The sequence below is a fragment of the Chiloscyllium plagiosum genome, chromosome 48 (genome assembly GCF_004010195.1).
Source record: "Chiloscyllium plagiosum isolate BGI_BamShark_2017 chromosome 48, ASM401019v2, whole genome shotgun sequence".
Classification (NCBI taxonomy): domain Eukaryota; kingdom Metazoa; phylum Chordata; class Chondrichthyes; order Orectolobiformes; family Hemiscylliidae; genus Chiloscyllium; species Chiloscyllium plagiosum.
In genome coordinates, this window is record NC_057757.1 from 3,106,967 (window position 1) to 3,129,560 (window position 22,594).

At 48.7% G+C, this 22,594-nt stretch overlaps 1 protein-coding gene and 1 long non-coding RNA gene across 3 annotated transcripts in view; one reads left to right on the plus strand and one right to left on the minus strand.

The window, feature by feature from the left end:
• LOC122544320 overlaps positions 1-711 on the minus strand; it is a 17,871-nt gene extending 17,160 nt beyond the window's left edge. The window contains exon 1 of the long non-coding RNA XR_006310317.1: positions 610-711. This is a non-coding gene — a long non-coding RNA (uncharacterized LOC122544320). The remainder of the gene's footprint in view (positions 1-609) is intronic.
• Positions 712-1,166: 455 nt separating this feature from the next.
• Positions 1,167-20,912, plus strand: LOC122544424 (probable G-protein coupled receptor 83). Of its 2 annotated transcripts, none has more exons than XM_043683671.1 (5): positions 1,167-1,494; positions 3,414-3,539; positions 10,071-10,204; positions 16,875-17,466; positions 20,062-20,912. In XM_043683671.1, exons 1-5 carry the CDS (start codon positions 1,168-1,170, stop codon positions 20,089-20,091), a joined length of 1,209 nt encoding a protein of 402 aa, XP_043539606.1. In that variant the 5' UTR covers position 1,167; the 3' UTR covers positions 20,092-20,912. The 2 variants fall into 2 exon arrangements, with proteins under 2 accessions (XP_043539606.1, XP_043539608.1); XM_043683673.1 differs by having other exon boundaries at positions 16,875-17,460.
• The last annotated feature ends 1,682 nt before the right edge of the window (positions 20,913-22,594 follow it).

Below are 22,594 nucleotides of genomic sequence, written 5' to 3' on the forward strand. Positions count from 1 at the left end.
CCCCACTCCTCCTCTTTCTCCCTCTTCCCCCACCCCTCGTCTCTCTCTCTCTCCCTCCCTCTCTCTCTCTCTCTACCCTCACACCCTTCCTTTCTCTCCCCCCTCCCCTCCTCTCGCCCTTCCTCTCTCTCTCTCTCTCTCTCCCTCCCTCTATCTCTCCTTCAGCCTTAGTTGCATCCGAGCTGGAGCTGCGAGAGGCGGCGTCCCCAGGATCCCGTCAGAGAGAAAGACAGAGAGAGAGAGAGAGAAAGAGAAAGAGGAGGCTGGGGTGCGGGAGGAGAGAGAGCGAAAGAGACAGAGAGAGAAAGTGGGAAGAAAGAGAGAGAAAGGCAAAGAGAGGGAGAACGAGAGAGAGAGAGCGAGACAGGCAGATAAATATCAGACCGGTTGGACCAACGCTGTCTTTAAATCTGAAACTAACCGGACCCTTCAGTTTCACCTCGCGCTGACCGGTCGGTTCTGACCAGTCCGGCCACTCGGCTGTTACTTTCACCCAGAAACTGACCGGACCTTTCCCTTTCATTCCATCTGACCCCGACACCTTGGCAAATCATCCGTGTGACGGGACCGGAGACCCGTCCCCAAACCCAGCACTGGAGCAGCTCTTACCCCCAGGGACACGGAGAGGACACAGAGCCACCCCCAGGGACACGGAGAGGAGACAGAGCCACCCCCAGGGACACGGAGAGGAGACACAGCCACCCCCAGGGACACGCCCAGGGACACAAAGCCCCATCCCTAGGGACACAAACCCCCACCCCTAGGGACACAGACCCCTACCTCCCAGGGACACAGACCCCTACCTCCCAGGGACACAAAGCCCCATCCCTAGGGACACAAACCCCCACCCCTAGGGACACAGACCCCTACCTCCCAGGGACACCCCACCCCTAGGGACACAGACCCCTACCTCCCAGGGACACAAAGCCCCACCCCTAGGGACACAGACCCCTACCTCCCAGGGACACAGACCCCCACCCCTAGGGACACAAAGCCCCATCCCTAGGGACACAGACTCCTACCTCCCAGGGACACAAAGCCCCATCCCTAGGGACACAGACCCCTACCTCCCAGGGACACAGAGAGGAGACAGACCCCCAGGGATGGGGGGAGACTCTGTCTGACCAGGCCGCTGACCCCCCGGTGGGGAGGGACTCAGCCACCACCATGGCTAACGAATCTGCCTTCTCCCGGGACGATCTCCTTCAGCCGGACGGAACCTTCAACGAGTCCACCTTCAGCAACGTCTCCCTGGAGCTGCTGAGGAACCTCATCCACTCGGTCCGGCACAGTACGGGCTCTCAGAGCCTGACGGTCAGGGCATTACTGATCGGCGCTTACACACTCACCATCACCGTCTCCCTATTCGGAAACCTCCTGGTGTGCCAAGTATTGCTGAAGAACAAGAGAGTGAACACAGCAACTGGCCTCTTCATCACCAACCTGGCCATAGCAGACCTGATGATAACCCTGCTCAACACCCCCTTCACTCTGGTAGGTTGGAACTCACCTTCACTCGCTGGATCATGGCTGCCTTGAGGGTGTCCCTACTCCTTACCTCCAACCCTCGCATCCATCCCCTCTACTCCCCAGTCATGGTATCATTGAATTCCTACGACCAGAATTACTCTGTATCTAACTCCGTGCTGTCCCTGCCCTGGGAGTGTTGGTTGGGGGACAGTGTAGAGGGAGCTTTACTCTGTATCTAACCCCGTGCTGTCCCTGTCCTGGGAGTGTTTGATGGGGGACAGTGTAGAGGGAGCCTTACTCTGTATCTAACCCCGTGCTGTCCCTGCTCTGGGAGTGTTTGATGGGGGAACAGTGTAGAGGAACGTTACCCTGTATCTAACCCCGTGCTGTCCCTGTTCTGGGAGTGTTTGATGGGGGACAGTGTAGAGGGAGCTTTACTCCGTATCTAGCCCCATGCTGTCCCTGTCCTGGCAGTGTTTGATGGGGGACAGTGTAGAGGGAGCTTTACTCCGTATCTAGCCCCGTGCTGTCCCTGTCCTGGCAGTGTTTGATGGGGTGACAGTGTAGAGGGAGCTTTACTCTGTATCTAGCCAATACGGTTCCTCTGACCCTGTTCAGGTGCCACGTTCTGAAGAGGATATTCTTGACCATGTGTTTTGGTCCGTGGCTAGGTTGTGAAGTTTTGCTGTGGTTAACCAGGTGGCACTGCCTCTCTCACCAGCTGGCAAACCCTTTGTATGGCCACTAAGTTGTGGAGCTGCCAGTTTGGAGTCCATCCCCATGCTGTCTCCAAACAGTTTGCTGCAGCCTTTAATTCTTGTCACCAGTCCGGAGAGCATTAGTTCAGAGTTGTCTCAACACCACTCCATGCTCAACCCCACTTATTTTCCAAGTGAGCCCTTCAGCCCCTGCCATCAGTTCAAGGTCCAATCCAGAGCCCTCATAAACCAGGCTGACACTCCCACGGATGACCTGCAGGAGGTGCTGAGCTGTCCTTGAGCCTGGATGTTCAACCCTGCCTTACTCCAAAAGGGAGTATGGATCTCTCCCAGTCACCAAATGGAGGATGGCACCTTCGATACCGCTTGCGGGATCTTGCTGTGTACAGCCTGGCGGCTACAGCCCTCGCATTTGTGCTGGGCTGTGGAGAAGCAATGGGAGGGTCGGAGGTCCTGGAAGGCGCTACCCAACTGCAAAATCTTTCCTATCAATGAATCTCTGCAGTGTGGAAACAGGCCCTTCAGCCCCATAAGTCCACAGCGACCCTCCGAAGAGTAACCCATGCATATCCATTCCCCTGCTACTCTACATTTCCCCTGACTAATGCACCTAACCTGCACATCCCTGAACACCGTGGGCAATTTAGCACGGCCAATCGACCCTAACCTGCACATCCCTGGGCACTATGGGACAATTTAGCATGGCCAATCGACCCTAACCTGCACATCCCTGGGCACTATGGGGCAATTTAGCACGGCCAATCCACCCTAACCTGTGCATCTTTGGATTGTGGGAGGAAACCCATGCAGACCAGACAAGGGGAGAATGTACAAACTGCACAAAGGCAGTCACCCGAGGCTGGAATTGAACCCGGGTCCCTGGCGCCGTGAGGCAGCAGCGCTAACCACTGAGCCACCATGCCATCCTATGCACTTCAAGGCAAGCAACGGGTTTACTGGAGACTCCTGCGGTGCTAGTGTCCCAACCTCTGAGCCAGGAGACTCGAGTTCAAGTCTCACCTGCTCCAGAGTATATGCCTTAACATCTCTGAACAGGTTGGTGATAGAAAGTAGATTGACCTCACTTAAAGCAGTTGTTGGCTGGGTATGGGTTGGTGAGGTCTTCTCAAGTCACAAAGGGGACTGTGGCTTGTGGGTGGGTGGGGTGGGTGGAACAGGAAGACAGCATCACCTCCAACGCTGAGCTGTAACGTTCTCCCTTAGGTCCGGTTTGTGAACAGCACCTGGATCTTTGGCAAGACTATGTGCCACGTCAGTCGTTTCGCCCAGTACTGCTCGCTCCACGTCTCCGCACTGACTCTGACCGCCATCGCCCTGGACAGGTACCAGGTAGGTCCACTGCGTGTTCATCCACTGGCTCCCCCGCTCCCCACCACCCCCATCTCCCTTCACCCTTGGAGCCCTTGTATCCAGCCACTCTTTCCCGAACCCAGGCACTGTCCCTGTCCTGCAATCGAGAATTTGAATGGAGGCTCCTCCCCCTCCAGTGATTTCCAACATTCGTCCACGTAACTCCAGCCAAGTTTGGCCTGGGAGCCAGAAACCATAAATGGACGCCACACAGCAGTTATCAAAAAACCAACTATCCTTGACATTCCAGACCCCAACCCACGTCTGAGAGACATGGCTCTCTGATCCCATTCCTACCTCTTCAGTCCAACTGACAAGTAACTCCATTCCCTCCTCACTCTGATCGTTCCCGCGCTTTGTTCACCCAGGGTTATGCAGCACAGAAACAGACACTTCCTCCATTAAATCAATCATCATGTTCCCTACTCCTGCAGCTTCCAGCTTCCACCAGTGGTAATCTATAATGCTTCCCTCAATGTCTCCCTGTGCAAGTGAGATTCACAGTCTCCCCACTGTCCGGGTGAAGACCAATCTCCTCAATACCTGATTGGATTCATTAGTGGTGGTCTCCTAGTTTTCCCCTTCACCGCAAGAGGAGACATAGGAACATAGAAAATAGCTGCAGGAGTAGGCCATTCGGCCCTTCAAGCCTGCCCCACCATTCAATATGATCATGGTTGGCTGTGCAATTTCAGAATCCTGCTCTTGCTTTCTCTCCATTACCCTTGATCCCTTTAGCCGCACGTCCAAATCTCTTTTGAATATATCTGCTGAGCTATCCCCAACAGCTTCCTGTGGGAGAGAATTCCACAGGCTCCCTACTCTCAGAGTGAAGAAATTCTTCCTCATCTCCATCCTGAATGGCTTATCCCCTTATTCTTAGACTCTGACCCCTGAGTTCTGGACTTCCCTCAACATCGGGACGATTCCTCTGGCATCTAGCCTGTCCAGTCCCATCAGGATTTTATATGTTCCATGAGATTCCTCCTTCTAAATTCCAGCAAGTACAAGCCCAGTCGATCCAGTCTTTCCTCATACATCAGTCCTGCCATCCCGGGAATCAGTCTGGTGTTCCTTCGCTGGAATTGCTCAATAGCAAGAATGTCCTTCCTCTGACTAGGAGACCAAACCTGCACACAATACTCAAGGTGTGGCCTCACCAAGGCCCTGTATAACTGCAGCAAGAGATGTTTCCCCTGTCTCTGATCTCTGAAAAATCTTCCATTGTTTTCCTGACTTTCACTCACCCCTGGGAGAGCCCTTCCTGGTGAAGGGCTTTTGCCCAAAACATCAATTCTCCTGCTCCTTGGATGCTTTTTCAGCCACAATACCTTTGACTCTTAATCACCCCTCAGCCTTCCCTTTTCAAGAGAATAGAGTCCCAGAATGTCTATCTTTTTCTGATATCCTTTCCAGATATATTTCCTGTTATTATAGAGTCATACAGCACAGAAACAGACCCTACAGTCCAACCAGTCCATGCCGACCGTAATCCTAAACTAAACTAGTCCCACCTGCCTGCTCCTGGCCCATCTCCCTCCAAACCTTTCCTATTCATGGACTTATCCAAACGTCTTTTAAACATTGTAACTGTCCCCACATCCACCACTTCCTCAGGACGTTCATTCCACACACAAACCCCTCTCTGTGTAAAATAACTACCCCTCATATCTTTTTAAAATCTTTCTCCTCTCACCTTAAAAATATGCCCTCCCCCCCCTCACTGGGTCTCGAACTCCCCTACCTTAGGAAAAGACACCAGACACCTGTAATTCACCTTATCTATGCCATTCATGATTTTATAAACCTCTATAAGGTCAGCCTCTGACGTGAGTGAAAAATATCCCAGACTATCCAGCCTCTCGTTATAACTCAAACTCTCCTTACCCGGCAACATCCTGGTAAATCTCTTCTGGACCCTCTGCAGTTTATATATATATAAATTCTATAACAGGGGCACTAGCACTGGACACGCTATGCCAGGAGAGGCCTTACCAATGTTTTGTACAGCCTCAACATGACGTCCCAACCCCTGTCATCAAAGCAGGAGCAATTTACTGCAGATGCTGGACTCTGTACTGAGAACAAAAAGGGCTGGAGATCAGGCAGCATCCGTGCAGAGAGCAAGCTCGTGTTTTGCATCGAGATGATTCATCGTCAGCGCTGACGTGAAGCTCTGAGCGACAGTAATCTAGCCTCGAAACGATAGCTTGCTCTCTCTCCACGGATGCTGCCCGACCCACTGTGATCTGCGGCACTGTTTATTTACAGCCCTGCACTCAAAGGACTGAACAATGAAGGGAGGCAGGCTAAACACTTAACCGGCCTGTGATGCAAACTTCAAATTATCATGTACCTGAACCCCTGTAATACCTCGCATTTATCCAAATTAAACTCTATCTGCCCCTCTTCAGCCCAATGGTCCAATTGATCAAGGTCCCTTTGTAATCTTAGTAACCCTCTTCACTGTCCACAATACTCTGTTGTAAATCTTCTCTGCACTCCTTTCCCTCACCTCTGTATAACCAGCTTTCCATAACAAAATGGTCTGGCAACTCTCTGGCATTTTAACCCCTTTATACCCCCCCCCCCCCCCCCCGTGAGATCACAGTTGCCCCAAGAATGGCAGTGTTTCCAAAGGCGAGAGTGTGGTGCTGGAAAAGCACAGCAGGTCAGGCAGCATCCGAGGAGCAGGAGAATCGACGTTTCGGGCAAAAGCCCTTCATCAGGAATGAGAGGCTCTTGCCTGAAACCCCGATTCTCTGGCTCCTCGGATGCTGCCTGACCTGCTCAGCTTTTCCAGCTCCCCCCCCCCCCCCCCCCAGCATCAACCTCTCGACTCTGATCTGCAGTCGTCACTTTCTCCTAGTGTTTCAAGGGGATTGAGCCACTTTCTGGGGCCATTGGGAGACCTATGGTGATGTAGTGGTGATGTTGTTCCATTTACTCTCCTGCACACGAAGCAAAGAACTCTTGAAGACTTGAGTACAAATCCCACCCTGAGGCGGTCAGATCTACATTGCATGAAATGTAAAGCCAGTCTCAGTTCACCAAAGAAATCTACGGTCTTTATCTGGTCTGGCCTACATGTGACCCCCAACCCACAGCCAAAGTTTGGGGGGGGGTTGTTGTCTGTGAAATGGCCACCAAGGCAGTTAGAGGTGGACAAATGAATGTTGCCCCATTCCCATTGTATGCCTCAATCCCATTAAAGTAATAAAGTAAATTGGAGCCTAATTTCTACAACAAGACCATAGTCTTTGCAAGGTGAACGTCCTATCCTTATCCTCCATCCTAACCCAGGGTCTTTTGGAGAGTCACGTACAGGAGGCTGTTCAGTCCATCGAATCCATGCCATCTCGCTACGTAATAGCACTCCATACCCCAGATGGCTCCCTGGGAGTTGATTTCCCTCCAAGTGCCCACCTCTTTCTCTTCTGAAGTCGTTCATTGTCCCATCTTCCATCCCTCACATCGTGGCCAGTGAGGTCTAGGTCATTCCACTCGCAGTGCAACTCCTTCCTCATCACATCCCTCTCCTGCATCTCAAACCCAAAACCTTACAGCTGTGTCCATGCACCTTTGTAACTGCAAGAGACCCTTCCCGTACACCTATCTAGATGCAACATAATCTTGTATACCACTTCCCCGTCAATCTCTTTTGTTCCAAAGTGGGCCAACTAATCTTGCAACGAGAACCACCTCAAACATCCCACCCCCACGCTCCCCTCTCCAATAATCAGCCCTTTAGACATCCTCTAAACCAGGCCAATAACTGCACTTTAATGATGGTACATGGGGAGGTGATGGCTTATTGGTATTATCGCTAGACTGTTAATTTATATTTGCCAGGAATTGGTGTTGGAGAGACTGTTAGGTCTGAAGGTTGATAAGTCCCCGGGGCCTGATGGTCTACATCCCAGGGTACTGAAGGAAGTGGCTCGAGAAATCGTGGATGCGTTGGCGATTATTTTTCACAGGATCAGTTCCTGCGGATTGGAGGGTGGCTAATGTTGTACCACTTTTTAAGAAAGGTGGGAGAATGAAAACAGGAAATTATAGACCAGTTAGTTTGACTTCAGTGGTGGGAAAGATCCTGGAGTTTATTATAAAGGATGAAATTATGACACATCTGGATAGTAGTAACAGGATAGGTCAGAGTCAGCATGGATTTATGAAGGGGAAATCATGCTTGACTAATCTTCTGGAATCTTTTGACAATGTAACTCTGAAGATGGACGAGGGAGATCCAGTAGATGTAGTGTACCTGGACTTTCAGAAAGCTTTTGATAAAGTCCCACATAGGAGGTTAGTCAGCAAAATTAGGGCACATGGTATTGGGGACAAAGTACTAACTGTCATGTGATTTTAATTTGCATATTGACTGGACAGATCACATGGATAAGGATAACATGAAAGATGAATTTCGAGAGTACATCAGGGATAGCTTCTACGAACAATGCATTAGAGAATCTACCTGGCAACCTACCTACATCTAGGAATGTATAATGAGGTTAGATTGATAAGAGATCTCAGTTACGGATCCTTTAAGGATAGCAACATGGTAGAATTTCAAATCGAATTTGAAAGAGAGTAACTCGGGTCTGGAATGGCGGGACTACCTTACGCTGATAGATTGGAGCGACTGGGCTTGTATACCCTTGAGTTTAGAAGACTTGAGAGGGGATCTGATTGAGACATATAAGATTATTAAGGGATTGGACATTCTGGAGGCAGGAAACATGTTTCCGCTGATGGGTGAGTACCGAACCTGAGGACACAGCTTAAAAATACGGGGTAGATCATTTAGGACAGAGATGAGGAGAAACTTGTTCACCCAGAGAGTGGTGGCTGTGTGGAATGCTCTGCCCCAGAGGGCAGTGGAGGCCCAGTCTCTGGATTCATTTAAGAAAGAGTTGGATAGAGCTCTCAAGGATTGTGGAATCAAGGATTATGGAGATAAGGTAGGAACAGGATAATGATTAAGGATGATCAGCCATGATCATATTGAATGGTGGTGCAGGCTCGAAGGGCAGAATGGCCCACTCCTGCACCTATTGTCTATTATTATCTATTAAAATCCAGAGATCCTGGTAATGTTCTGGGGACTCAGGTTTGAATCCTGCCACAGCAGATGGTGGAATTTGAATAAAAATCTGGAATTATGTGTTTAAGGACAACCATGAATCCATTGTTGGAAAAACCCATCTGGTTCACTAATATCCTTTAGGGAAGGACACTGCCATCCTTACCTGGTCTGGCCTACATGTGACTCCAGAATCACAGGAATGTGGTTGACTTTTAATTGCCCTCTGGGCAGTTGGGGATGGGCAATAAATACTGGGTCTAGCCCTCATCCTGTGAATGAGTAAATGTTTTAAAAATAGCTGATCTGATCCAGGGGAAATGGTGGCACAGTGGTAATGTTGCCAATTCATTAATGTTCTGGTGTAGCTGGGTTTAAATTTGGTTACTATTCATGGGCTGCGGATGTCACTGGCTGGGCCTACATTTATTTCCCACCCCTAATTGTCCAGAAGACACTTATGTGTCAATCCCATTGCTGTGGGTCTGGAGTCACATGTATCATAGCATCCCTACAGTGTGGAAACAGGCCAATCGGCCCTTTGAGTCCATAATGGCCCTCTGAAGAGAATCCCATCCAATCCCTGTAACCAGACATTTCCCATGGCTAACCCACCCAGTCTGCCCATCCTTAGACCCCATGGTGCAATTCCCCATGACCAATCTACCCTAGCCTGCACATCTTTGGACTGTGGGAGGAAACCGGCGTAAACCCAAGCAGACACAGAAGAATGTGCAAACTCCACACGGCCATATGCCCGAGGGTGGAATTGAACCCGGGTGCTGTGAGGCAGCAGTGCTAACCATTGAGCCACCATGCCACCCAACATGTAGGCCAGACTGGGTAAGGATGGCAGCTCTCTGTCCCTAAAATGAGTCAGAAGGGTTGTTAAGACAATCAATGATGGTCCTTCGTTCCAGATTGTTATCAAATTGCACCATTTGCCAAGATGGGGATTTGAATTTGCATCTCCAAGACCTTAGTGCGGGGCTCTGGTGACATGGCAACGCCTCTCCGCAGCTTAAAATCTTATCTCAAGAAACGCTCTCCCTAATGCCCTTAAGGGAAGGAAATCTGCCGTCCTTACCCAGTCCGGCCTAGACGTGACTCCCCGACCCCTGATGTGGGTGACCCTGAAATGGCTAAATGGGCCACTCAGTTCAAAAGCGCTGAGAGACGGGGCAGTAAACGTTGGCTTCATCTGCATCCCAGACTGACTCAGCCTGGATAACCAGGAAGAACTGAGGAGCCTTTGTCTTTGCTGAGGAAGTTGTTTTGAACATAGGACACGTCAGCAGCTCCACAGACTCATTGAAACACAGAGCGCGGACGGTGTGTCACAGACTGAACTGCGCATGAGTCACTCTGTTCGGTTCAGTGAAAGCTGCAGTGGTAATTACTCGACTGTCGATGCTTGCTTACAGGCGATTGTGCATCCTCTGAAGCCTCGCATGTCGGTTCCCCGGGGTATCATCTGCGTCGCTGGCATCTGGGTCCTGGCCTCCTGCTTCTCGCTGCCTCACGCTATTTACCAGAGGCTCTTCCGCTTTGTGTACAGGTAGGCCAGCCCGCACAGTCCAGGAACGCGGGAGGCGATGGAACACAGAGCCGCGCAGTATACAGCCAGACCCTTTGGCCCTTCTTGGCCGAGCCTAAACCCTCCTCTTTCCAGGCCATGGGCCTTGAGTGTTGGCTGCAAGAGGTGATGGGCCCACGGGTCAGGTAGTTGGCTGCCATGGGCGCCTGCTCATTAGGAGCAGGAATAGGCCATTTGGTCAATCTAGCCTGCTCGATGAGAGTGGGGCTGATCTGATCTTAGCCACTGTCCTCACTCCCACCCACCCCTTACAGCCTCTGACACCCAAAAGTCTAACTGTCTCCGCCACACCTCTATCCAAACGATTCTCAATAACTCCACATCCACCATTCTCAGGGTGGGTGGAAAGACTCCTGCCCTTCAGAGAGGAAAGAAAATCTGCTCATCTCTACTGTAACACCATATTCTCTTCTATTACCCTGACATAGAATCCCTACAGTGTGGAACCAGGCCATTTGGACCATACCGATCCCCCGAGGAGCAACCCAACCCCAAAACTCTTGCATTTCCCATGGCTAATGCACCTAGCCTGCACTCTATGGGCAATTTAGCATGGCTAATCCACCCTAACCCAATCCTCTTTGGACGGTGGGAGGAAACCCACACAGAGATGGGGGAGAACGTGCAAACTCCAAGGATAGAATCGAACCCAGGTCCCTTCGCTGTAAGGCAGCAGTGTTATCCACTGAGCCACCATTTCTCCCATACCTGAACAGCACGGTGTAAGGTATGATCTGCTAGGACAGCATGCAAAACAATACTGTTCACTGTCTCTCAGTACACGTGAAATAATAAATCAAATCAAATCAAATCAAAAGCTTCAACCTTGAAGTGTAATTACTCAAAAATCATGGCACTCATTTCAAAGTAATGTGTTGGTAGGGGGATAATTACTGACTCAGGGAGAGAAATCTAGGCTGGGACAGTTTTCGCTGGAGTGTCAGAGGCTGAGGCATGACCTTATAGAGGTTTGTAAAATCATGAGGGGTATGGATAGGATAAATAGACAAGGTCTTTTTTTCCCCAGGGTAGGGGAGTCCAAAATTAGACGGCATAGGTTTAAGGGAGAGGAGAAAGATTTAAAAAGGAACTTTTTCACACAGAAGGTGGTACGCATATGGAATGAGCTGCCAGAGGCAGTGGTGGAGGCTGGTACAATTACAACATTTAAAGGGCATCTGGATGGGTACATGAATCAGAAGGGTTCAGAGAGATATGGGCCAAATGCTGGTAAATGGGACTAGATTAGGTTAGGATATCTGGTCAGCATGGACGAGTTGGACTGAAGGATCTAAATCAAATCAAATGAAATCAAAAGACTAGAGCCATGATCTTTAAGCTACTGACCCCGAGTTTTAGACTCTCTCACAAATGGAAGGAAACTCTTACCTTCAACCCTGAGGACCTCATTAGTCTCAATAAGATCACCGCTCATTCTGGGGGTATTGGCCCAGTCTCTATCCTCTCAGGATAACTCCTCCTATCCTGGGTGCCAGTCAAACGAAGTTCTCGAAACTGCTTCTAACATCTCCAGGAGCAATCATTGTGATGTCCTTACCTCAATAAAAAAAAACAGGCTTGCATGTAACACTCAGAGATCAATAAAAATGAACTGGGATCTTTCTGTGTAATGTAGTTATAGTGGCCTGTGGGGAAGTGGCTGGAACAGAGGGTAATTAAAAATGGTAGCCCTCAGTTTACAGTTCTCAAGAAGGATCACTGGACCCGAAATGTTGACTTTACTTTCTCTCCATGGACCTGCTGAGTTTGTCCGGCAAGTTCTGGTTTTGTTTGCGATTCCCAGCATCCGCAGTTCTTTGGATTTTTTTGTTAAACTGTCAACCTAGCTCCTCTCCACTCCGATTTCTGAATTTATCTTCTAACTTGCCTCGGGTACTGCAAGCGTTAAGTACACATAGAGGTGAGGCTCCTTGTTCATCTATCCTCCCTCGTTTTCAGCTGAAACCTCAAACCTGAGTTCCTACCACCATCTTGATTCATAGATTTATACAGCACAGAAAAAGCCCTTTGGCCCATCAAGTCTGTACTGACATTACCATTCAAAGTGCGCTAATCCCAATTTCCTGCTTTGTCTCATATCCCTGAATGTTATGATATTTGAAGTACTCATCCAAATAATTTTTAAATGTCGCAAGGTTTCCAGCCTCTACCTGAAGGTTTTACACTTCTTGTGAACCTCCTCTCACCCCAACTCCCCTCCCCTGTCAAGGCCAGTCTATCCTTGCTTAGATATGGGGCCCACAACACCTCACAATATTCTGACCAGAACCTCAGCAGTACGTCGCTGCCCTTGCTCTCCAGCCCTCTCGAGATGAATGGCAACATTACATTTGCCTTTGGAACTACCTCCCTCTGCACTGTAACGATGCTGTGGTCCTGATACAGAGGTGGTGGAGTTCAGGGAGGCGGTTCCAGAGCTTGGAAACTAAAAGAACAGCGACCAATGTTGGGAGGATTAGCATTAACGATTCACGTCAGAGGCTGGCATTGGAAGAACATAAAGATCTCTCATTGGTGTTTTGGGCTGGAGGAGATTGCGGAGATAGAGATGACGAGAGCTCGTGGTGACTCGAGTAGGAGGAAAGGTAACGACAAAGACAAGATGGTGCTGGAGGAAGGGTAGGTCATTGGGAGAGGGTTGGTGGTGAGGGGGTGATGGGTGAATGAGATATGCTGCGAGTTGAGATTTTTATGACCTGAAATTCACAGCACGTGGGAAAGAGGGCGTCTATTCAAGATGGCTGTCAACTGAGGTGACACAATATAGGAAATAGGAGCAGGAGGAGGCCAGTCAGCCCTTCCATCCTGACCCACTGTTTGATGAGATCAGATCAGAAAGTGGCTTTAGCCAACTTCCCTCATAGCGTCATAGAATCATACAGTATGGAAACAGACCCTTCTGTCCAACCCAGTTCATGTCGACCATAATCCCAAACTAAACTAGTCCCACCTGCCTGCTCCTGACCCATATCCCTCCAAACCTTTCCTAGTCATGGACGAATCCAAATGACTTTTAAACATTGTAACTGTATCCCCATCCACCACTTCCTCAAGAAATTCATTCCACACACGAACCACTCTCTCTGTAAAAATGTTGCCCCTCCTGTCATTGTTAAATCTTTCTCCTCTCACCATAAAAATACACCCCCAAGTCTTGATAGCCCCCACTTTAGGGAAAAGACTCTTGCCATTTTCCTTGTCTATGCCACTCATGGTTTTATAAACCTCAATGTGGTCACCCACCAACCTCCTAGGCTTCAAATAGAAGAAGTCCCAGTCTATCCAGCCTCTCCTTATAACCCCATTCTTGGTAACATCCTCATAAATCGTTTTTGCACCTTTTCCAGTTTAATACCATTCTTCCTACAGCAGGTTGACTAGAATTGTATGCAATGTTCCACATTTAGAATTGGAATTAGAATCCTTACCACGTGGAAACAGGCCATTCGGCCCAACAAGTGCATACCGACCCTCCGAAGAGTAATTCGCCCAGACCCATTCCGCTACATTTACCCCTGAGTCATTCACCTAACCTGCACATCCCTGGACACTATGGGACAATGTAGCACGGCCAATCCACCCTAATCTGCACATCCCTGGACACTATGGGACAATGTAGCACGGCCAGTCCACCCGAACCTGCACATCCCTGGGCACTATGGGACAATGTAGCACGGCCAATCCACCCTAATCTGCACATCCCTGGGCACTATGGGACAATGTAGCACGGCCAGTCCACCCGAACCTGCACATCCCTGGGCACTATGGGACAATTTAGCACGGCCAATCCACCCTAATCTGCACATCCCTGGACACTATGGGACAACTTAGCATGGCCAATCCACCCTAACCTGCACATCCCTGGACACTATGGGACAATTTAGCACAGCGTATCCACCCTAACCTGCACATCCCTGGACACTATGGGACAATTTAGCACGGCCAATGCACCCTAACCTGCACATCCCTGGGCACTATGGGACAATTTAGCATGGCCAATCCACCCTAACCTGCACATCCCTGGACACAATGGGACAATTTAGCATGGCCAGTCCACCCTAACCTGAACATCCCTGGGCACTATGGGACAATTTAGCACGGCCAATCCACCCTAGCCTGCATATCCCTGGACACAATGGGACAATTTAGCACGGCCAATCCGCCCTAACCTGCACATCCCTGGGTACCATAGGACAATTAAGCATGGCCAACCCACCCTGACCTGCACATCTTTTGGACTGTGGGAGGAAACTGGAGCTCCCTGAGGAAACCAATGCAGTCACGGGGGAGAATGCGCAAACTCCACACAGACAGTCGCCCGAGGCTGGAATTGAACCTGAGTCCCTGGTGCTGGGAGGCAGCTAACCCCATGCCTCCCCCCCAACCCTCGTCACTACTCCCACACATGGTCTTGACTTATATACGCCACCTCTCTTGCAATGGAGGTCAACACTTGCTTTCTTAATTTGTTGCCTGTTAAATGTGATTAATGTACAAAGATGCTCTGCACAGCAGCACTCTCTAAATGTTACATATCAATTGCAACATGTAAAACCAATATCACCACTGCTGAGAGTGCCTACAGCAACCCTTGCTGACCCATCTCGGTGGACAAATATGCCCACTCCAATTTCGAAATTGCAATGCCCGCAGGCAAATCATTTCCAGTGTAGCCAAAGGAATAACCTCAAAAGCTTTTCTAATTGGTTTCTGAGGTGAAGTCCGTACAATCGCTGTGTTACCTATCAGCTGGAGTGTATTGCATATCACTGACTTGAAAATTGTATATTGTAAATAAAGTGCAACTCATGCAGAGGGTGAGTGTTGCGTTAGATTGAAGACTGGACTGAAGTGTCTGCTATCCACATTCTGTGCCTGTGACAACAAATACTTTAGTCATGTTTGTGCCTGACCTGGTTTTGATCCTGTTGTAGAGCAGAGAGACCTTGGAGTTCAGGTACATAATTCTTCAAAATTTACATCACAAAAAGGCAGGGTGGTTAAGAAGGCATTTGGCACACTTACCTTCATTGCCCAGGCCTTTGAGTACAGGAGTTGGGGTGTCATGTTGAGGTTGTACAGGACATTAGTGAGGCCTCCTCTGGAGCACTGTGTCCAGTTCTGGTCTCCCTGTTATAGGAAGGATATGATTAAACTGGAGAGGGTTCAGAAGAGATTTACCAGGATGTTGCTGGGTATGGAAGGTTTGAGTTATAAGGAGAGGCTGGGACTGTTTTCCCTGGAGTGTTGGAGGTTGAAAGGTGACCTTATAAAGGTTTTTAAAATCATGAGGGGTATTGAAAAGGGAGCTGTCTTTTCCCTAGGGTGGGGGTACAAGAATAAAGGGCACATTTAAAGGTGAGAGGAGAAAGATTTTAAAAAGACACAAGGTACAACTTTTTTTACACAGAGAGTGGTTCGTGTGTGGAATGAACTTCCTGAGGAAGTGAAGGATGTGGGTACAGTTGCAAAATTTAAAAGACATTTGGGTAAGTCCATAAAGAGGAAAGGTTTGGAGAGATATGGGCCAGGAGCAGGCAGGTGGGACTAGTTTAGTTTGGGATTATGGTCGGCATGGACTGGTTGGACTGTAGGGTCTGTTTCTGTGCTGTATGACTCTATAATAACAGGAAATATATCTGGAAAGGATATCAGAAAAAGATAGACATTCTGGGACTCTATTCTCTTGAAAAGGGAAGGCTGAGGGGTGATTAAGTGTCAAAGGTATTGTGGCTGAAAAAACATCCAAGGAGCAGGAGAATTGATGTTTTGGGCAAAAGCCCTTCATCAGGAAGGGCTCTCCCAGGGGTGAGTGAATGTCAGGAAAACAATGGAAGATTTTTCAGAGATCAGAGACAGGGGGAACATCTCTTGCTGCAGTTATACAGGGCCTTGGTGAGGCCACACCATGAGTATTGTGTGCAGGTTTGGTCTCCTAGTCAGAGGAAGGACATTCTTGCAATTAAGGGAATTGAGTGAAGGTTCACTGGACTGATTCCCGAGATTTCCCAGGATGTTGCCGAGTATGGAGGGTTTGAGTTATAAGGAGAGGCTGGATAGAGCGGGACATTTTTCACTCGCGTCAGAGGTTGAGGGGTGACCATATAGAGGTTTATAAAATCATGAAAAGCATGAATAAGATGAATGATAGGTGTCTTTTCCTAGGGTGGGGGAGTTCGAGACCGGGGTGGGGGGATGGGGGGGCTGGCATATTTTTAAGGTGAGAGGAGAAAGATTTTAAAAAGATATGAGGGGTAGTTATTTTACACAGAGAGTGGTTCGTGTGTGGAATGACCTTCCAGAGAGAGTAATGGATGTGGCTACAGTTACAATGTTTAAAAGACATTTGGGTAAGTCCATGAATGGGAAAGGTTCGGAGGGATATGGGATAGGAGCAGGCAGGTGGGACTAGTTTAGTTTGGGATTACGGTCGGCATGGATTGATTGGATTGTACAGTCTGTTTCCGTGCTGTAGGACTGTATAACTGATGAAGGTTTTATGACTGAGCTGTACATTCTGGAGTGTAAGTGTGAACATGCCTGTGATTCTCTGAATGAAGACACTCCCCTTCCTCGCAATCCTTGACTATTGTCCGTTTGGTGATCCTAGGGAGACAACAGTCCGGAGCCTTTGCGTTCCCGCTTTCCCGCAGCCCTCCGACGTGGTCTGGAAGTACTTGGATCTGGCCACCTTTGGCCTGCTGTACGCTCTGCCGCTGTTGGCCATCACCATAGCCTACACCGCGGTGGCCAAGAAACTGTGGCTGAGGAACGCCGTCGGGGACATCACCCTGGAGCAGTATGCTGCCCAGCGCCACAAGAAGAAGAAGACCATTAAGATGATGATGCTGGTGGTGGTGGTCTTTGCCATTTGCTGGTCGCCCCTCAACTGCTACGTGGTACTCATCTCCAGTCAGCTCATCCAGAGCAGCAATGCCCTCTATTTCACCTTCCACTGGCTTGCCACCAGCAGTACCTGCTATAACCCCTTCATCTACTGTTGGCTCAACGACCGCTTTCGCTCCGAGTTGAGGGCGCTGGCCGGCCGGTGCTGCGGGCCGAGGAGCTCGGAAGCCAAGATGGTGGCCCCCGTCTCCCACAGGGCAATTCGGAGGGCCTGGCCAGAGGATCAGTGCAGTCCTCCTGACGCACTGATGGGATCCAACCTGCCAGGCCCGTTGGGCAACAGCGGAGGTGTAAGTGTATGTCTTAACCCACGTTCCTCAGTCAATTTGATCCCTTGATGTGCCAAAGAGGCAGGAGAGGGGCTTCAGGAAGTCGCTGCACAGCGCCACCCACTGGCCAGAGCCTGGGACTACACTGTTACTGTTTACATACAAAGGTTCCCATTTACACAGAGGAGGGTGGGACTTTCCTCTCCTCGGAAGTGGGCAGAGGAGGAAATACTTGGGCGGGTTGCCCCTGGTGAGTTTATTGCCACAAAATTCGAGATGAAAAGCTTCAATTGACCCCCGTGCCCCCCCAACCAATTGTAAGACCCTTAAAAGTGGTCAATCAATGGCCAGTTGAAAGGCCCTATCTCGCCACCTCCTGTACCAATTGCCCCCATTCCTAGTGGGAAAGGAAGACTGGGGAACTATGGTGACCTTCCTGAGTGTTTGGTGAGGCCTCCAAATACCCCATCCCAGGGGGTAATCGCAGGCACAGATGACGGACGAGGCTGTAACCTTGGGAAGTAAACCCCTGCTCTTACCCCCGATGTCCCTGGCCCCGTGTCTCTCATCGAGAGAAAAAGAAACATTCCACATCCAGCCATGGGTCCCAACTCGGCAAGTGGTAGGTACCAGGAAGATTCTGTTCAATAGAACAGGGTATCACAACCATTTCCCTACCCAGACCCCTCATCCATCTTAAAAAAAAATCATAGGCTACTGTAATACCATTGAAGTGTGTTCTTTTCTGAAGATGGTTAGTTCATGTGCACAAATGCTCAATCGTTTTACATTTTAGTTGATGTGAAACTTAGTGCTGTTGAAGAGTGAGTGCCAAAACATTAAGGTAGTCTTGACTAACGTATGCAAAAAAAAAGTGAAACAGAATAACCAAAAGGTCAACCAATCTAAGAAGAGAGCAAATCTGGGAGGGAAAATCAGCAGCGTGGTTAAGGAGGCATTTGCTGTACTTGCCTTCATCACTCAGCCCTTTGAATATAGGAGTTGGGGTGTCGTGTTGAGCTTGTACAGGAACTTGGTGAGGCCTCTTCTGGAGCACTGTGTCCAGTTCTGGCCGCCCTGTTATAGGAAGGATATTATTAAGCTGCAGAAGGTTCAGAAGGGATTTACCAGGATGTTGCCGGGAATGGAAGGTTTGAGATATAAGGAGAGGCTGGAGCATAGGAGGTTGGAGGGTGACTTTATAGAGATTTATAAAACCATGAGGGGCACAGATAAAGGGAATGGCAGGTGGGGCATTTCAACACTAGGGAGCATATGTTTAGGGTGAGATGCGCTAGATTTAAAAAAAGACATGAGGTGCAACGTTTTTACACAGAGTGTGGTTTGTGGCTGCAATGGACTTCCTGAGGAAGAGGTGGATGCAGGGACAGTTACAACATTTAAAAGACATTTGGATAAGTGCTGAGGGAATGATGCAGCACTGGGAGAGTGATGCAGTGCTGAGGAGTGAGGCAGTGCTGAGGGAGTAGGCAGTGCTGTGGGAGTGATGCAGTGCTGAGGGAGAGATGCAGTGCTGAGGGAGTGATGCAGTGCTGAAAGGAGTGATGCAGTGCTGAGGGAGAGATGCAGTGCTGGGGGAGTGATGCAGTGCTGAGGGGGTGAGGCAGTGCTGAGGGAGAGATGCAGTGCTGAGGGAGTGATGCAGTGCTGAGGGAGAGATGCAGTGCTGAGGGGGTGAGGCAGTGCTGAGGGAGTGATGCAGTGCTGAAGGAGAGATGCAGTGCTGAGGGAGTGATGCAGTGTTGAGGGAGTGATGCAGTGCTGAGGGAGAGATGCAGTGCTGAGGGGGTGAGGCAGTGCTGAGGGAGTGATGCAGTGCTGAAGGAGAGATGCAGTGCTGAGGGAGAGATGCAGTGCTGAGGGAGTGATGCAGTGCTGAGGGAGAGATGCAGTGCTGAGGGGGTGAGGCAGTGCTGAGGGAGTGATGCAGTGCTGAAGGAGTGATGCAGTGCTGAGGGAGTGATGCAGTGCTGAGGGAGAGATGCAGTGCTGAGGAGGTGAGGCAGTGCTGAGGGAGTAATGCAGTGCTGGGAAGTGATGCAGTGCTGGGGGAGTAATGCAGTGTAGAGGGAGTGATGCAGTGCAATGCCTAGTGAGTGCAATGGTTAAACTGATCTGCCCCCACAATGTTGACTTTTCTCTCCAGTAGGTATTTGATGAGGCACTACTTATATTAGCTTCTATAACATCAGAAGCAGAGAAGGAGTAACAAAGTATGGAAAGATTTTTCTTCCAGCTCCTGGTATGTTTCCGTAGTACCGTCAGTGGCACTGTCGTTCCTGGGCGATCTACTATCTGTTGCAAACAGTAGCACAATCCAACAGCATGCCACGCTTTCAGAGGCCCCGGTTAAGATGGAGTCTGAGATCCTCCTCTCCTCATGTCACACATTATTGTACAGTGAGGATATCACAATTATCTCAGAGGTGTACCACTTACTTGCTTTGAGCCAGTTTGACTTTGGCTGTGCCATCTGTAGGAGGAGCTGTATGTTTGATGTCTTTTAACTACATTGTAAGGAGGAACCACGATGTGCCACCATCAGATGGGCCGAAGGGCTGTCTTTTTTTCTACACTTACCTGATTGTCTTTCTCCTGCAGACCAATCCATCGAGCCCTCGCAATCTGTGACGGCCGTGTGCAAGTGCAATATCGAGGGAACACCTGGAAATAATACTTCCACTCCAGATGGGACAACCTCGATGATTTGCAAACCAAGACCCACTCAAGATTTGAACCTCGTGTTCACCTCTGGGGTTCATTCCAGATATTCAGAGAAGCCATTTTGTTTCACAATGCTCCACCTTTCACCTCTGGTCGCCAATCTTGGTTCACCACTATCTTTGCTGTTTTTGTTCATACAGCATTTGTCACTGGATATTTCGCCCCTGCCTTCTATCTAATGACCTTGTACAAAATGTTATGGACCAGGCCAGACCCTCTCAAACTATTTAGGTTGCCTGGACCCTAACTTTTTCTTATTTGAAGGAAAATATGAAGTGTCTTTCCCAAATGCGATGGTCAAATTCCTTGATGTTAACTAAAGTGCAATTTATTTAAACATTGTGGTTAAAATACAGAAAAAAAGAGAAATTTAGAATAACTTAACTCTATTGGAAAGCTTAACCAAATAGTAGATACAGTGCCCATTATTAATTAACAGTTCCAATACAATAACATCCCATAAGTACACCCCTTGGCAGAAAGGCAAATTCAGACAGAGATTCTCACATGCAGTTTTCCAATCCAGGAGGAAAGAGGATATCAAGAGAAAAATTCAGAGAGCAGCTCAGAGACATTCACTGAAGCTTCTAACTGTTTTCAGACCCCAATATTTTCTGATGTGACCCAGAAATCCTGATCTGTCAGAGCTAGCCACATGCATTCAGACTTCATTAAAATGAGCTATTTACCATACCCCAGACAGTTCGGCACCTCTGCCTTTTAAACTCTCTTCAAAAACACCAGGACATAATAACCTCCCAATGCCACTGCATCATCACAAGTATCTTCTTCTTTACAGCTGTGTTTAAATCGAGAGACTCCTGGATGGTGTCCATATGACGCAGGAACAGAATATGGCCATTTGACCCATCGAATCCGTTCCGTCATTCAATGAGATGATGTGGATTGGAGGATAATGGGTTGAGGATAAATTATAACAGAAGGTGACAGATGTGATGCAGGGGTTAGAAGCAGGCTAAAGAGTTGGAATTAGCTTTGTTGTCACAGGTACCCAAATGAGTACAAAGAAACGTACAGTGAAGTGAGGGGAGAGTAATTCTGCAAAGATGAATGACCTATAACGAGGAGAATCCTCCCGAGGCGCGTCATTCTATCCACTTTCCTGAAGGCCTCCCAAGTCTGGATAATAAATAAAGATCTGTGGGAGCAAATAGAGGTCTTTGAATCACAGATGCTAAGTCTTTGCTGCATATTCCTTATGCAGACCATGCAACAATGGAAAAGGTACTTGAAATTGCAAAAGAGGAAAAAAATCTGAAGCAGCAGCATGCAGAGAAGAGAATGCCAGAATTTCAGCGGTTCGATCAGAACCGTAAACCTACAGACCTACCTCCTGGAGGGAACTTCGGGTGCAGATTCATAGTTCCTTGAGAGTGGAGTTGCAGATAGACAGGATAGTGAAGAAAGCATTTGGTATGCTTGCCTTCATAGGTCAGTGCATTGAGTACAGGAGTTGGGAGGTCATGCTGCGGTTGTACAGGATATTGGTGAGGCCACTTTTGGAGAAATACCTCACACAATTCTGGTCTCCCTGCTGTAGGAAGGATGTTGTGAAACTTGAAAGGGTTCAGAAAAGATTTACAAGGATTTTGCTGGGATTGGAGGATTAGAGGCTTGAATAGGCTGGTGCTGTTTTCCCTGGAGCATCGATGGCTAAGGGGTGACCATACAGAGGTTTATAAAATCATGAGGGGCATGGATAGGGTGAATAGACAAAATCTTCTTCCCCAGGGTTAGGGAAGTCCAGAACTAGAGGGCATAGGGTTAAGATGAGAGGGAAGGATTTAAAAGGGACCTAAGGGACAAATCTTTCAAACAGAGGGTGGTGCATGTATGGAATGAGCTGCCAGAGGAAGTGGTGGAGGCTGGTACAATTGCAACATTTAAAAGGCATCTGGATGGGTATATGAATAGGAAGGGTTTAGAGGGATATAGGCCAAAAGCTGGCAAATGGGACGAGATTAGTTTAGGATACCTGGTTGGCATGGACAGGTTGGACTGAAGGGCCTGTTTCTGTGTCGTACACCTCTCTGACTCTATGACACGGTCTGCAAATAGTTGGACATCCCTGTGGTACTCCTACAGCCTTCCACTCAAACTAATTATCCTGTCTCTTCTGTTTCCTATCTGCTAAACACAATTTCCCTTTCGTAACTCCAGGCTGGCTTTGTCTAATCCCTATGGTATTTTTCAGTGTCCTGTCATCACCTCCTCTATAATACAGTAATTTTCCCTTCAGCTTGTGTTCGGCTAACCAGTCTCTGATTCTGATTTATTCACTGTCTCCTTTTTCAAGCAGTATACAGTAAATTTGTCACCCTCCAGTTTCCCAAGACTGTTTCAGAACATACAGAATTCTGTTGATGACAGCCAATGTATCCAATATTTT

Excerpts from the sequence above, each read along its gene's own strand:
- LOC122544424 (XM_043683671.1), top strand. The coding sequence starts at position 1,168 with ATGGCTAACGAATCTGCCTTCTCCCGGGACGATCTCCTTCAGCCGGAC. Across the intron at positions 3,540-10,070 it reads TCGCCCTGGACAGGTACCAG|GCGATTGTGCATCCTCTGAA; the intron begins GTAGGTCCACTG and ends GCTTGCTTACAG. Across the intron at positions 10,205-16,874 it reads CTCTTCCGCTTTGTGTACAG|GGAGACAACAGTCCGGAGCC; the intron begins GTAGGCCAGCCC and ends TGGTGATCCTAG.